General features: G+C 45.4%; 1 protein-coding gene across 2 annotated transcripts in view; it reads right to left on the bottom strand.

Moving 5' to 3' along the window:
• The window catches only part of MAP3K7CL (MAP3K7 C-terminal like), a 61073-nt gene that overhangs the window by 8791 nt on the left and 36753 nt on the right, over window positions 1-15529 (bottom strand). For both annotated transcript variants that reach the window (XM_066621016.1, XM_066621015.1), the window contains exon 3: window positions 11535-11596. In XM_066621016.1, coding sequence (XP_066477113.1) covers window positions 11535-11596 — 62 coding nt within the window. The remainder of the gene's footprint in view (window positions 1-11534; window positions 11597-15529) is intronic.

Below are 15529 nucleotides of genomic sequence, written 5' to 3'. Positions count from 1 at the left end.
AAATAAAGGAGAAAAAGTCCACCAACACGCAGGGATGGGTCCACTTTGTGGTCTCCAGAGTATATGGTGTTGCGGCTTACGAAAGGGTGAGAACCAATAGAAACAGGTGGAAAAAATGGTGGGAGTGGTTAGATGGGGTGGATCCACCTATAATGCGATGTATCTGTGTTCTAGTTAAACAGTTGATGTAATGTGACTGTAGTTGAAAATGTAAAATATGATTTCTTTCCTTTGTATTATTTATTGTAGTATGAAACTTTTTAAATAAAAATCTATACCCCGCCCCCCAAAATCTATATTTCCCAGCTAATGGCCCTACTGTAAACCCCTGCAGTGCTCCCACCAAGGGGGCACTCTTTCCATCCTTTCCATTGACAAATAGGGAGGTAATCTTCAGCGACTGACCAGTACAGAGTATATATGTATGTCAGGAGTTCAGCTTAGTCAGGTGGGCCCTTTGATTGGTGAGGGCTCTTGGCAATGTCCCAGCTGGTCAGCCCCTGACTTTGACCCGGGATATATTCTCTCCTTCATTTTCACTAGGCGCAATCCTAACCAAATTTCCAGCACAGAGGTAAGGGCAATGCAGCTCCGAGGTAAGGGAACAAACATTCCCTTATCTTGAGGAGGCCTCCATGACTGCAACCAAACTGCAGGATGCAGCACATGCCCCATTGGCCTAGCTATGTCAGTGAGGAAAGTTGGTTAGGATTTGGGCCACAATCACCCTATGAAGCAAGTTAGGCCGGTACATAGCAATTCGCTACAGGAGTTTAATGCATTTCATAACTGTGGAAGAATATTTGAGCATGGTTTTCCTCAAACGGAAACCCAGCACTCCACTATCCATTTCTCTCCCACAAGATTAATACATTAAAATGATGAAATATACATTTAGGTGAAATGTTAAGCCACCAAGCTCTATTTCTTCAGTTAGTTCTTTATTGATCACACGGGATGGCTGCAACACTAGACCTCTCAGGATTCCCAAAAGTATTGAGCGGTGTCATGTCCTATCAAGTAAGAAGATTAATATCTCTCTATGTTTGGGGGGGGGGGCAGGGGGTGGGTGGGACAGCAAGGTATAGCTTAAAGGTGTTTGGTAATGGCTAATGATGGTTGAAATAAATCACATCATTTGCCCAGATGCAGGGCTCAGTTTGTGCCAGATTCACCAGTAGCAAAACTAACAAATTGCTGGATTAGGACAATGGTGGATTAATTTTTAACATACATATCTGAGCTCAGGGGAGTTTATTTTTAAAGAGAAAAAAAACAGGGCCTTGTTAGTCTTTTCATTTTTAAGGATCTGCTTTATTGTACTCTGCTGTATTTTGGTGTAGGCAAGCAACAGCACTATGCCTCAATCCAGGCAATAAATAATCAGCACTAATTTAACATTGCAAAATATAGAACATGAACTACTCCGTTCCAGAAATTCATGGATGACCCAAAGTAGAACTCATGGTATCAAGCCCAAGAACCTCCACATGACAGTAAAACTAATCTAGAAATTACCGACAAGACAGCCCTTGAATAATTACTCTTCTAAGAGAAACAATATTTTAGTTGTGTAGCTTTCCGAAATCTACTAAATATAGGTCTATTTAGACCATTCCGTTCCTGTGTATCAACATCCCAACTCAAAAGATATATTTACAGCATAAGCCTATGTATGTCTGATGTAAGTTCCCATTATACTCAGTAGTGCAGGCCTACTTCCAGGAAAGTGCGTTTGGGATTTCAGCCTTAGTGAGCTAAAAGTCATCTCATTTAAGATCTTTGATTTGTTCAAAGCAGCTGCTTTCTTTCAAATCATCTACATGTTTTTTTCTGCCCAAAGTCAAATTTTTAAATCTCTCTCAACTGTTAAACAGAGTTGCCAACTCTGACTGCAGATCTGAAACCAGGGATTTCAGATTATACCTGCCTTGCCTCTTTTTTGCCAGTTCAGTAAGGATTTGCGGTTTGAATAGTTGCAGTGTATTCTGCATAGCCTCAGAGGCCCATTCTATGTATTCATGCAAGAAAAGGGAAACTTTGAATGCCATGGGAGACAACATCCAGACGTTTCTGACCTCCAGCAAGCCAGCCCCTGACCCTCTCTGAGCTCTTGCCAGCTTCCCCTTATCTTGCTATAAGAAGGAAAGATGGCCTCCTGCACAGGTTTCTGCTTTCCAGACTGAACTTTGGGAAGGAAGAGAATTCTATTTCAGTATCTTGCAGGCTTCATAATAGACACTAGTCTTCACCTGAAGTCTCTTGCAGCCTTTCAGATGAGGATTCAGTGCTGGTGCCCAGTTGCAGAGAGTCCAGGTGCAAACTCCTATGGAATCCCTGCTCATCCCCTGACGGCACACTGGGCACTCATACTGCCAGTAATCTGAAGGTTCAGAGATGGGCCTGACCAGATTGGCCCTTTCATGGGTGTAAGATCCTGGCCAGCGCCCAACCTGGCTAACCCCTAATGTCACTCCTGAAAGGATTCCATTACCACATATTCATCCATACAGATTCATGTGTGTATGTGGTGCTTGACAGAGATTCATAACACCAATCCCTGACCCCTAGGAGTTTACAGTCTAAAACAGATGATGCAGATAACACAGGTTGGGGGGGGGGGATGAATGAATGTAAAGAAAGGCATGCTTAAACTTGGTTATATGAATATAACCAAGATTGTGGTCCAACAAAAGAGTAGAAAAGAGGACAGGAGACTCTTACTAGGTAAAAGACCGTATGTGAGGCTATGATATGGTAGCTCCCTTGGGGGCTGGGGATAAGAATAGGCCCTCGGTTTGGCTGTACTTGTCATAAGAGTCGACTAAACAGCCACCGGATAGATGGGACTCATTAGCCTGGGAAGGCAGCTCATCAGAGAGAAGGAAAACTCTGATCCCAAACCTCCGCTGCCTTGTGGCTACATCCAGTTATGGAAAAGGCTTCAGGAGTCAACCTCGAGGCAAAATCCGGAGCCGGAGTCCCTGAGGCAGTTCATGGCTGAACACAGTTACGTTCTGGCAACTCCTGTGATGCTGCTGGAACCAACAGTATTGGCTTCTGCCTTTCCATTGGACCATTTCAGTGACGTGGAGAAGGGGGATTTGCTGCATGGTAAACAGTCTATCCTCCATATCTACTTTACCCAGGCTTTGCGCACTGGAGAGGACTCTCTGTTCCAGAACCACCATTCAGAGCACGATACCGCAGTCTTCCAAGACTGAAGGATGCCAACAAAAGATATGGTAGCAAAGACTTTGGAGAAGAAATGTGTTTTGGCTAACAGGGAGAGTTGGAAGCACCAGATTCCAGGCTGCATCTTAGGCAAAGAGAATGGGACTGATTGCTATGGCGCTTATAGAGTGGGGAGTGAGAATGAATAAAAAGGTCAGGAATGAGCTTGATGTGGTATATAAAATTAGTGCATCTTATTTCCTCTCCAAGTTAACAATCTACTATTTTTTCTTGATTATTTACAAAGAAACCAAATGCATACTTTTGATTTCCATTCAATACCTAGCTTGTCTTATAATTACAGTAGGGCTTTCATGAACATTGCAATTGTTATCCACTCAGCAAATCCCCTTTCCAAAACTAGAAATCTTTTTTTTACCTGGCTTAGGCAGCCCTTGCCTCCCTCCCCCTGCTCCTATAAAGAGAAAGACTGTCCATCTGTCTAACAAATCTGTCATTTCCTTCTTGCCATGCCTCTCATTCCCTAAGGTCATTTTTAGTCAACCACTTGCAAGCGCTGCTTACAGCAACTTTAATAGCGCAAGTGGTCTCCATCAATAGTCCGGACTGTATCTTTAGAGTTGTCCATCTAATTTGCTCATCCCTTATCATGGTCAAATCTGACATTGAATTGGAAAATAGTATCTTTGACCCACTTAGCTCAGTTCCCCATTTTGACAAACCTATGCTTGGCAAAGATTACAATTTCTAAAGACAAGCTTGCCAGCAATAGGAATGTACTTTGAAGCATTGTTTGGGGAGAAGGAGTGGCTCAGTGGTAAAACCACTTGCTTTGCGTGTAGAAGGTCTCAGGTTCAGTCCCTATACAGGTTGAGCCTACTTATCTGTGGATTTTCCATCTGAGGATTTTGCTCAGCATGAGTCCCTGGACCCGCTTTAAACCAGATTTGGCTCAACCTGAACCATTCAAAGGGGACCAGAGCTCCACTCCAGTCACCTCCAGAGGGCTTTCTGAAGCCCTCAGAGGCCTCATGCATCTGCCTGCAACCTAGGCTGTTTTTGATATCTGTGGGGGGGGGGGGGTCCCAAGAACAGATCCCTCACAGATACCAAGACCCCATCTGTATCTCCAGCATAGGTTTCGCTGAGAAAGATCTCTTTCTGAAATCCTGGAGAGGCCATCACCACTCAGTGTGGACAAGGCCAGCATCGGGGTCAGACCCTCGCTGAGAGCCCACACCTCTCCAATGGCCCAACTCAGTTGACCACAAAGAACTGTATCTTTGTGAACAGCTGTGGAAGGGGAAGAATAGATGCTGCTGCTACCCACTATCTATTAAGCCTACCCCTGGCAAGCAAGGTGTGCAATAGTGAACGTTGTCCTCCAGTGGACAGGACCATTCTGCTTGCCAGATGTTTTGCCCCCAAACTAAAACAGTGCAGTCCACTGCTTCCGCTGTCCACTATTACTTGGATAGTTTGTCAAGGATAAGGACCAGCAGAGAAGTTTACTGGGTGTTGGGTGTTACTGGGCAGCACTAGCAGCAACAGACACCTCTTCTTCAGTGCTGATGCTCTGGGGGAGATGATGAAGGGGGGTTCCTCTCCTATTTAGCGTTCCCAGCACTGGATACTAGAGGGGGAATGGAGTACTCTTTGTACTCACCATAGTGCCTGACCTCGAGCTTGTGAAGCTGGCAGAATGGGGGGGGGGGTGGTTAAGCAGAGAGTGCACCAAAGATAGTTGGCACCAGATAACACTCTGGTAGCCACTAAGGTAAATCTTCAAGTCTTGTACTGTCACCAGCAGTGACAGGTGCATTGCATTAGAGGAAATTCATGATAGCAGTTAGCTGCTTTGTTGCACCTCTTGGGGGAGGGGGGCCATAATGGCATTGGAATGAAGGCCTCCATAGACCTGGTACTGTCACTGAATGAAGACAATACTGAGGACCCAATTCTATCCAACTTTTCAGCACCAATGAAGTTCCGAGGTAAGGGTACAAATGTTCCCTTGCCTTGAGAAGGCTTCTGTGATTGCCCTCCCAACTGCAAGATTCAGCACATGCTCTGTTGGCATGGTAGCATCGGTGCTGAAAAGCTGAATAGGATTGGACCCCCAGCTAGATAGATGAACGATTTGGCACATTATGAGACAACTCCATAGGTTCATTTGAAAGATCATAGGTGACTCTTGAGATACATTGGTGTAAACAAGAACATGAACATACAAGAAAATTATCTTTTAAATACAAGTATTCAACCTTTGATTACTTTTGTAACACCTGCTCCATACTATGCGCTTGTTATTTTCAGGAACAATGCACCATAGCAAAGTAAAAAAGATGGGGTATTCAGAGAGGAGTGTGCAGGAAAAAAGCCAGTATATGCACTTGCTTGATCTGTGTATTCATAGTAAAATAAACATTTATCCTGCATTTCATGCATGGTGGTGCACATCCTTTTTTTCTACTTGTCATGTATTTCTACTTGTCTCTCAGAGTGGCCCTAAAGTATCAGCAGACATGAAAAGAAATCTGATTAATTGCAATCAGAAATGAATGCTTTGCTGCAGATTAGCTTTGTTCACAGAATGTCTTAATTCTAGAGTTTGGTGCTATATTTGAGCACCAATGATTGTGCCTAACGTTTTTAGGGCCCAATCCTATACAGCGCATGCCAGCTCACCACTGGCACGCAGTGTTGCAAACATGCCATAAGGTACTAGTGCTGGTGCTCTGTTGCTGCTAGCCCAGCACTAGCACTGGTGGGGCACCCGAGCTCTGCCGCTTGGCAGTCGTATGGAATGCCGGGCAGCGGAGAGGTAGGTGGGGGTGTAAGGGGAGGCGGGGAGGAGGTATTCTGGGGTGGGGCTCAGGCAGAGAGTGGAAAGAGGGTGGGGTGGAGGCATGCTGGGGGGTGGGACCAGGGCAGGAGGGAGGCGGGACAGGTGCAGTTTCACTCCACTGGATCCTGAGCCTCCATTTTGGGCCACTGGCCCTACATAGAGCCTCAGAATTCTACGCTGACCCAAGAGTCGGTGTAGAATTGAGTAGCCCCATTGCAGGGCTACTCGGCTTACCCGGAGGAAGGGGACAAAAGTCCCTTTCTCCCAAGGAGCTGCCAGCGCTGCCCATGAGACGTGCAGGATGAAGTGGCAGCCATTTTTGGCACCGTTGTAGCCCTGGGCACCAGGAGCAAAGGATTGGGCTTTGAGGGTCTTTTTTCTGGGCACTGTTGCTTACAAATAAATAAATAAAATATTATAGCTTCCTAGATCTCCTTTTTTCAAAAGTCTGGTAAACCTAGGTGGGTCCCAAAAGACGGTCATTTTAAAAGTGGGTCCTGGTGCTAAAAAGTTTGGGAACCAATGCTTGGACACCAAGAGCCACAGAGATTTTCTCCCTAGAGGCATCATTCCTACTGCCTTTTTGAAGAAGATCAGAAGGAGCAGAAATTCCTTCTGAGCAGTGGGAGAGCTTCTTGCCATTTCTTACCACTCCCATATCCAAGTGCAAATAAGACCCCTGCCAGAGGACTTGGGGGGGCGGAGAGGAGGTTGTTGGCAACCGCATGGCATTTTTCTTACACCACTGTAGGGTGAAGCAGGACATACACCCACTGCTGACTGAACCATGATGCAAGCTGAAGCAGGTGCATCAGTGAGGCATGTCAAGAGGTCTAAGGGGGGAGGAGAGGCAAAGAGGCTGAAGGAAGGATTTGTGAAGAGTGAAACTTGAGGAAAGCAGCCGAGAATAAGGAGGCAAAAAGGGAATAATCTTAAGAAACACCTCAGAGCAGTGCTTCCCAAACGTTTTAGCACCATGACCCACTTTATAGAAATAAATAAATTATAGAAATAAGAGCACAATCCAAACTGCTATAAAGCACATTTGCGCCTCCTTGAGAGGAAGCCAAGCCGGTGCTCCAAGAAGCACCAGCCTGTGGAGGCTGACAGAAGGTTCTGTGCCAGCTTCCCCCCAGCTCCTTGCATCAGCTCGGATGAGCCGATACAAGGATGAAACGTAGGCATGGGAGGGGCGGGGAGGAGGAGGGAGGAAGACGTTCCTGGGCAGGGTGAGGAGGGCGATGGGTGGCCCCAGGGGCGGGCGGGCGGGCGGGGGAAGCGGGAGGAGGGGCTGTGATCCAGCAGCTATGCTGGGTCCCAACCCCCATTCCCGGGGAGAATGGAGCAGCTTCAAGCTGCTCCACTCTCCTTGGACTTGTGCCACCTCAGGAGGTGGCACAAGTCCGAGGAGACCCATAGGCGCCAGCAGCCCTTACCCAGGGGTAAGGGGAAATGTTTCCCCTTGCCTCTGGCTAAGCCACACTGGATACAGCACAAGTTAGGATTGCGCCCAAAATCATTTAAATAACATGGTACCAAGTCCATCAGCAAACCCGAGGATGGTAAAGAAACAGGTTCCAAAGCTGTTTTGGCTGGGTGGTGCCCCAGAATGCCTTGTGATGCCACAGAAGGCGCCCAGCCAACTCAATAGTAGTCAGGCTCAGGCACAGTAACCAGCTTTGGTTTTCCACTGGGTCAGGAGGCCGCAGAACGCTCACCCAGGAGGCCTCATGACCCACCAAAAATTGGTTCCTGATCCACTGGTGAGTCACAGTCCACAGTTTGGGAACCAGTGCCATAGAATTTAGATGAAGATAGACTACATAGTATGTGGACTAGAGGGTAAGATTGGAGTGACTATGTGGACAGAGGTGAAATTAAAACCAAGCAGGCAGGTAGTGACTGAAAAGTAGAGATCTTAGGAAACAGTGAATGGTAGAGACATGAAATTGAGAGGTGGAGCCAAAGATAAGATAGAGCTGGAGCACAATGACACATTGGGATGGAGACAAAAGGGGGCCTGCGCTATTGACAGGAAGGGAGAGAGCAAAAGGGACACAGGGTTGCGAGGCCTAGACTATGGCCAGGAAATCTGGCCAAGTTGTGGCTCCGAGTGTCACTGCACCACTGTGATATGGCAATCCTAAGGGACCGATGGCTAAAACAACAGCACGAATTTCACATATTATGACTTAACTCACCAACACTGTGCCTGAAGGCTTTTAGGGTTTTTTTTAGGGCAGCAAGGAAGGGCTGAAGTCCTTGCCTGCAAATAGCCAAATATGCATTCTCTCTTTTTCTAGCTGTATGATCTCAGTCTGAATCTGAGTTCTTATTCCAGAAAAACACTTGAGCGTGTGCTTTGACGCAACCATGTTCAGTAAAGTCCTTATCCTCACAGAGAACTGGTGTGCATTTATGAGTCAGGTCCCAAATCAACTTAAAAAAAAAATCCATGGTTGATGGCAGGAATTTCCTGCTATTTGAATAGACTAAAAGCAGGGATTTTAAAAATTAAACTTTGCAAAGCCTATGAAAGCCTCCTTGGCATGCTTAAAGAGTGCAGTGTAGCTATTATAAACACAATTTTCTGTTATTAGCATGCAGAGCAAAGACACTGCTATAGTGTCATCCTCTGTTCCCAGGAAAACATTTCGTAATAGACTACACAGATGCTGAGTCAATAAAGAGAACACCTCTCTTTTCCCAATGCTTCTCCATTCTTGTGCTCAGTGTTCCCAGCCTGAGGCAACCTCTCACCAACTGCAGGGAGGGTGAAAATATGCTAGCAAGAAAAAGAGACTTTGTGCATAACTAAGATGCAGCATTGGAGTGGCCACCTCATTTACTTAGCACCTTTTTGTAACATTTACTGCACTTGGGAGTCAGGGATAGCTGAATCACATCCAGTGCTTGATGCCAGATCCTCAACAGCCACCTTCAAATCATTTCTGCCCAGTGTTGCATATATGCAACAGGGACCAAATGTGTACACCTGTGGGCTGGGCAAAAATGGGTTAAAACAACATTACAGGTACTTACTTCATTCCTTCCCATGCAATCTGTTTAGTCATAACAGGAAATGCAGGTCATGCTGCGAACTCCCAGCATGTGCCACGAGCAGTGAATGGACAAGGGGAGGGTGTGGGAGGGCATTCTGGAGGCAGAGAGGAGTGTTTCTGGACACAGGGAGGGCAGAATGGGGCAGATCAGGCCCTGGAGGGGAGCAGGGATGGTGGAACAAGACTCTGCCACATCCTAACCTCGTCCTTTGCCTGAAAGCCCTACACAGGGCTACTCAGTTCTTTGCCAGCTATATAGCAACATTGAGCAGGCCGGGGTGTTACATGGGGTAAGGGAAGAGGAGACCTCCTGCCTGCTCAAATCCAACCCTGGATACAACATGGGCCCAGCAGCCCTACTGCACTAGCATTGGATAGGATTGGGCTGTCAGTCTCTCACGTTCAGAGATTTTTTTTTCACATGATCTTTTAAAACTAGTTTGCAAAATCACACCAGATACAAGTCACATTGCTTAGGTTTGCCTGAATGTATTGCAATGCTTGGATATACCAGTTACAATACTGCTAAAGTAATTGTGCAAAAGCATTTGTTTCTTGGGACATAAAGAACATACACTGTTACTCAAAGACGTATCTGTGAAATACCTCACCATAATGGAGAACTGAAACGTATTGCTGCCAGGCTTAAGTTTGGCAAGCAAATCTCTTTCAGGAGTGTTCCACAACAGCAGTAGGGGATTACTTGTCTGTGTTTGGTTAAATTGGTTTGCATCAGAGTGCCTGTGGGTTTTGGATTACATTGTAAATATATCCCCCCTGCCCAAACCCCATTTTCAGTTGTAATGATTTCCCATTGTTTTATTTTATGCAAATCACACTGGGAGCCTTGTTGAGTGAAGGTGGGGTAAAAATGCTTTAAATATGCACATACTTACAGTCAATGCTTGGGCCACTAAATGATGTCAGTAAGAAGTCTTGTAAAATTGCGTTGAACAGTGAGATTTTCTATGCCAGTGACTTGGACTTTCCTTTTCATTTATGAAATCAAAGCGCTATAAGGAGGCTTGGTATTTCCCTTGCTAAATGCTTACTTCAGAGTAATAGCCCTAAGTAATTTTTACAGTCTTGTGACCCCTGACTCTGAGGAGGAGCTGCTGGGTTGGAAGGACCAGTCTTGGATACAATCCCAGGCCTTGATAACAGGGTAGAGTCTGGACTTGGTCTGCCAGAGAGCCCAGAAGGGGAGGCCCAGCCATCCATGCTCCCCTGAGCCTGTGCATCAGCACCAGTAATGAACCAGGAGGAATATGATAGAGCAAAAGAGGAGTGCAAGACTCCAAGCCAGAGGGCTGCCCCCTTAAACCTCCTTACATTTTCCAGGCCTTGCTGGAGCATGTTGCTCACCTGGAGCTCTCCAGGGTACTGTAATCCTGACCTGCCTTGCCCAAGTTCACCTCACGCATGGGCTCCCACTTGCAAGACATGACACTGAATCCCAACTATCCAGTATGAAAACACAGGCAGTCAGAAATCTGAAACTGGAAAGTTACTCAAAACCTCCACCTGCAAAAGAAACCTAAAAGCCAGTGTGGACTTTCGGTTGTGGAAACAATGGTTCTGTTCTGCTGTTGTTCATTTGTTTTTAAAAGCCTGTTCCCTTTTCCCAGTCTCTTGGCTTCAAAGAGAGCTGCAAGCTTCTCCTGTAGATTGGCCAAACATATTGTGCTTCAGTGCCAAGACTCATCCTTGTACTCAAGTACATCCTTGTACTCAAACAAGTACAAGGTACAGCAGCGTGTGTAAGATTACACAGAAGTATGCAGTACTGAATTCACCTGTGACTGAGATTTACTTCTAAGTAGCTGGACAGAGAATAGCAACATTAGCTCCTTCCACCACGTTTATTATTCCTTTCATTCATTTGTTCCAGTTGCCATCTCCTCCTTTTTGTCCTCCTCTCAGTGTATCTAGTTACTTTTCTTCCTCCTCATCTTTTCCCACTCAGTTGGATGTCAGATGATTCTCCAATTGCATCATGCCAATTGTGTAATTGGAGCTAAAGGACACCAACTCCTCTCTTCCTTGGACAGGCACTTGCAATACCAAACCACTTCCCTTTAGCAGCTTTCCCTTCCTTTTGGTCAGTGCAAAACAATATGGCCCAAGGCAGCTTTTAGGATTCCTTCCTTTCTGAAGGCCTTCTGTTGCCTCCAAAAGAAACAGGTGATGTCTCAAATTCAAAGAGGTGTGTATTTGCTCAACATGTAGAATACTTTGACTGCTCCATCAGAATGGCCCTGATTCTACCTGAAATGTTGCTTTTAAAACAAACATAGAACAGATATTCTCCAAAATTAGCACTCTATGCAGAAGTAATTGTGTAAATGTGTGTATGTTAGTACAAATACATTACTGATAGTTCTAAAGCTTCAGGTTCCACTCAAAGTATAAAGTAAAATAATATTCACCTGGAGCTGCTTTTCTAGATCTGGAAAAGCCAAAGGAAAGGCATTCTCAGGGGGTGTATCATCTGGAATACAAGTTTTTAAAAGTTAACATTTGTTACAAAGACAGTCGACATCATCAACTGGTGTAAAGCACAGAGTTAATCTACATGCTTATATTTGTTTCATGAAGGGTGCAATCCTAACCCCTTATGTCCATGCTTTCCAGCATGGAAAATGTCCAGCATGGACATAAGGGCAATGCAGCTCTGAGGTAAGGGAAAAAACATTCCCTTAATTTTAGGAGGACTCCATGAGTTACACCCAACTGCAGGATGTAGCACACGGCCCATTGGCACCGCTATGCCAATGCTGGAAAGCACTGACATAAGGGGTTAGGATTGCACCCTAAATGCACAAAAGAGATACATGTTCAAAATCATCCTGGGTTTCTTTATGACAGACTATAACATAGACCGGTGATTCTCAAACTAAAAAGGTCCTAGAGGTTGCTGCCTGATTTATAAATGCCAAAGTGTGTAGTCAGTAGCATAGCTAGAGGGGGTGCAAAATACTTTTCACGGCGCCTCACTGCAGTGTGCAAGCAACCCCTCCCCCTCCCTTGTGGTCATTCCAGGTCAGTAGAGCATTTGCATCCCTTCAAGCTATGCTACTTGCATCCGCTTTAGCTATAATTGTGATTAGGCAGCAGTGCTTCCCCCTCCCAGTAGCAGCTTTTCGGGGTTTTTAAACCCTTGATGCACATAGCCTAATCTGCCCTGTCAGTTTTGTGAACCACCAAAAATTGGGTCATGACCCAATGGCGGGTCCCAGACCCACAGTTTGGGAACCGCTGACCTAGACTGTCCCAATGTTACTCCATAGACTAGCACCAGTCTGTGAATCATCAGCTGCCAGTCTGCAGTGTAGCTCCTGTGGCTTCTGACTTTTCAGCATTGCCCTGTCTGCAGTGGTCCTCATGAGGCACAGGACAGGAAAAGCACAGGTGCCTATCCCCTCCATCATGTAATTAGAACCTTCATGAACCAGGCTTTCCAGAAAATGCCCAGTTTGGTTCCCCCCCCCCCATTTTCAAAGGGGAAGAATCACATGAACCAAGGCCCATGTGATTGGGGTGTTTGAATGGTAAGCCATGAGGGAGGAGAGGAATGCCTGAGCCATTTACCTTCACAAAAGCTATGGTATCTACCTAGTTATAATGAGTAGGATTATGATTTCCCCTATTCCCAAAGCCATCACCAGCCATCTGGATCCCATGCAAGTGGGACAACACACCAATGTTTCTGCCATGCAGAAATGCTTCACCTCAGTAGCCATACCTATATACTGTACAGTAAATGGATATGGTCATTTGTGTTTGAAAATGCTATGACCCTGCACTGACTGATTTTCTCTGGGCAAAGCCTCTCCATTGTGTCACACGAAAACCTTCCTGTACATAGGCCTTCATGAGACTTCCTAGTTCTGCTGAACTTTTAACATCTTTGTTGTATGACAAATCTTTTTTTGCCCAGATACCTTATCTGCAGTTTTATTTTCTGCTGTTTTTCTCTTGTGTATTTATCTGCTCCTGTTTCATGGTTTTCATTTTTGATGTGATGTGGTTGAATGGTTTTAGGTTTGTGGTCATAGACAGATCGATGCAGGGGCCAGCACTTAGCAAGTGGCACCCACTTCTAGCCTGTAGTTCTTGCTACTAACACCCAAGCTATAGTATACTCACCTATAGACATGTTGCTAAGAAGGGTTCTCATGGTTAAGACAGCAGTCCTAAACACAATTGCCAGGAAATAGGCACCGGTGAAGGCAGACTCCATATTTACCGGTAAATGTAAAGTCACCGCATATTTTTTCACTCAGGGTCAAACTACTCATTGTGAAAAATGTGCAACATGGCCCAGGCTTTTTTTTGTTTTAATTAAATGGGATGGGACAACATCGTGGCAGGATGTTGCACCTTTAGCACTTTGTCCCCGCTGTGGTTCTGATCCTGATTATATCCCCTACCTGTGCACTATTTACACACAAAAAGCACTGGGCCATATTATACCTTCATCATAATGGGCAGTTTGGTCCTATCACAGGGTGAGTCTCTTGGCAGATATATATTAATTACTGGGCCAGCCAACTTTTCCCCACACTGTTTCACATAGGCAGCCCCCCTCCCTTTATAAAGGTGCCACATGCACATTTACATCCATTCTTTATGTAACTTTTGTGAAAAAGCAAACATTTAACAAACAGTTGCAAAAGTGTTCTGAGGATTTCAGACACTAGCCAAGAAATGTTGCCCACACCCATTTTTTTTTTTTCTAAACTTGAATATATTCTTCTTTCAAGGCTTGGCCCAGGAGAGAAAAAGGTACATTTGCATTGAATGTGGCAAGAGTGCTTTCCAGGTTTCTGTAAAACTGTTATGTTTGTCTCAAACTGACTTCTGAATAAACATATTTTGGGTTGGAGTGCTATTTTCCTAATTGTACACACCACATCTTTATTACTAGTTGCAAACACTTCCCTTGAAACAGCAGAGGCCCTTTGTGCATTTTTTTTTACACAATTATTCTAAAAGAAGAAGGATGAATCATAGTGAGTGGCCAAAAGGGAAGGAGAAGCATGACTCAGTCACACTGGTTGCACAGCTGCTGCTAGAGCATTTGACAAGAAAGCTGTAAAACATTCTGACAGAGATCCTGGACCAGAGACGCAGAGAAACAGGGACAATTCAAGGAACACACCACACCATTCAGTAAATGTTAGAAAGTCAAACATCATCATTTAAGTGGGTGTCCTACAGTAGCCCCACATCATCATATTCATTTTGGACACAATTTTTTTAAAAAAAATCCATTTGCGGACTTAGTGCTGGCCAGTGGGGTTGCCTTGGACCTCTCAACCCCCTACTGCAAACCTTCCAAACTGTAAGTCTCCCAAACATTCCCAGAGATGTCTATGCCTGAGGAGCTGGCAGGTACAATGAGACTTAGGCTGCATTCCTTTCCTGAGAGTAAGCCCCATTGAACAAAATGGGACTTACTTCTGAGTAGACATGGTTAGGATTGTGCCAGGTGTTGGCACCTGTGCTCTGGGCTGATTGGCTCAGCTAGTACACTCAGAGAGAGAAACCAGCTCAAGAGATGACTGGGAGGTTATTAGCCCTGCCCTTGTGGGAGGAGGGAAGGGAACAGCCCATATCCACCAGGGAGAGATGCAGTAACCAACACCTGGGGGGAGGGGGTCCCTGATCCACCAGACATAGATCCAGTGGGGGTGAGAAGGAGAAGTGTCATCAAACCAATGAAGACCAGTTCTGAGGGCGGTCACTGGTACTGTGAACTTAACAGTCCTCCCAGGGAAGCTATCCTGATGGCAGAGGAGGAGGCCAGGTACACCAAGCCCCTCCCTGCCTGGGATTCTGAGGCCTTGGTGGGGTCCCTGAGTCTCCGAAGCTTCCCTCTGCTGCAGAGGAGGGGAAGCATTTTGTTTGGGCAGCCACCAGCAGTCCTCAGGGCGGTCTACCCATCTCTCGCTCCCCGTGGAGGAGAGGGGCTACATTGAATAATTGTTTCCAAGTTTAAATGGTATAGCAAGCACGTACTGGAAGCAGATATTTCACTTCTCTCTTTGTGAACACAAAGCATCAGAGTCAATGGTACTAAAAACAGAATGTATTGGTGTCCTCACAATCGGAGCATACCGTAGTGCATTTTATGATAACCTGCATCTTTAGAACAGCTGCAAGGATGTATATTCTTTAGTTCCACTCTTGTTAGTGCTTCATAAAAATCAGCTCTTCTTTACTGATGTGCAAATTAGAAAAGCTAAAAAACAGATTTTTCAGTTGTGTCAGGAAGTCCAAATACCAAAGTTTGATTTTAGGCTGCTTTTCAATGGAAATACGTCACAAAGCTATTAGCGTAGCAGAATAAATGAAAAGATGGTGCAAACAGTCCCTGGGACAGATATTGTGCTGCAGTGAATCCAGACAGTTGATCTCC

This window comes from Tiliqua scincoides, chromosome 3, assembly GCF_035046505.1.
Source record: "Tiliqua scincoides isolate rTilSci1 chromosome 3, rTilSci1.hap2, whole genome shotgun sequence".
Taxonomy (NCBI): domain Eukaryota; kingdom Metazoa; phylum Chordata; class Lepidosauria; order Squamata; family Scincidae; genus Tiliqua; species Tiliqua scincoides.
The sequence above is the reverse complement of the archived record's forward strand: the minus strand, read 5'-3'. Positions and strand labels throughout refer to the sequence as shown.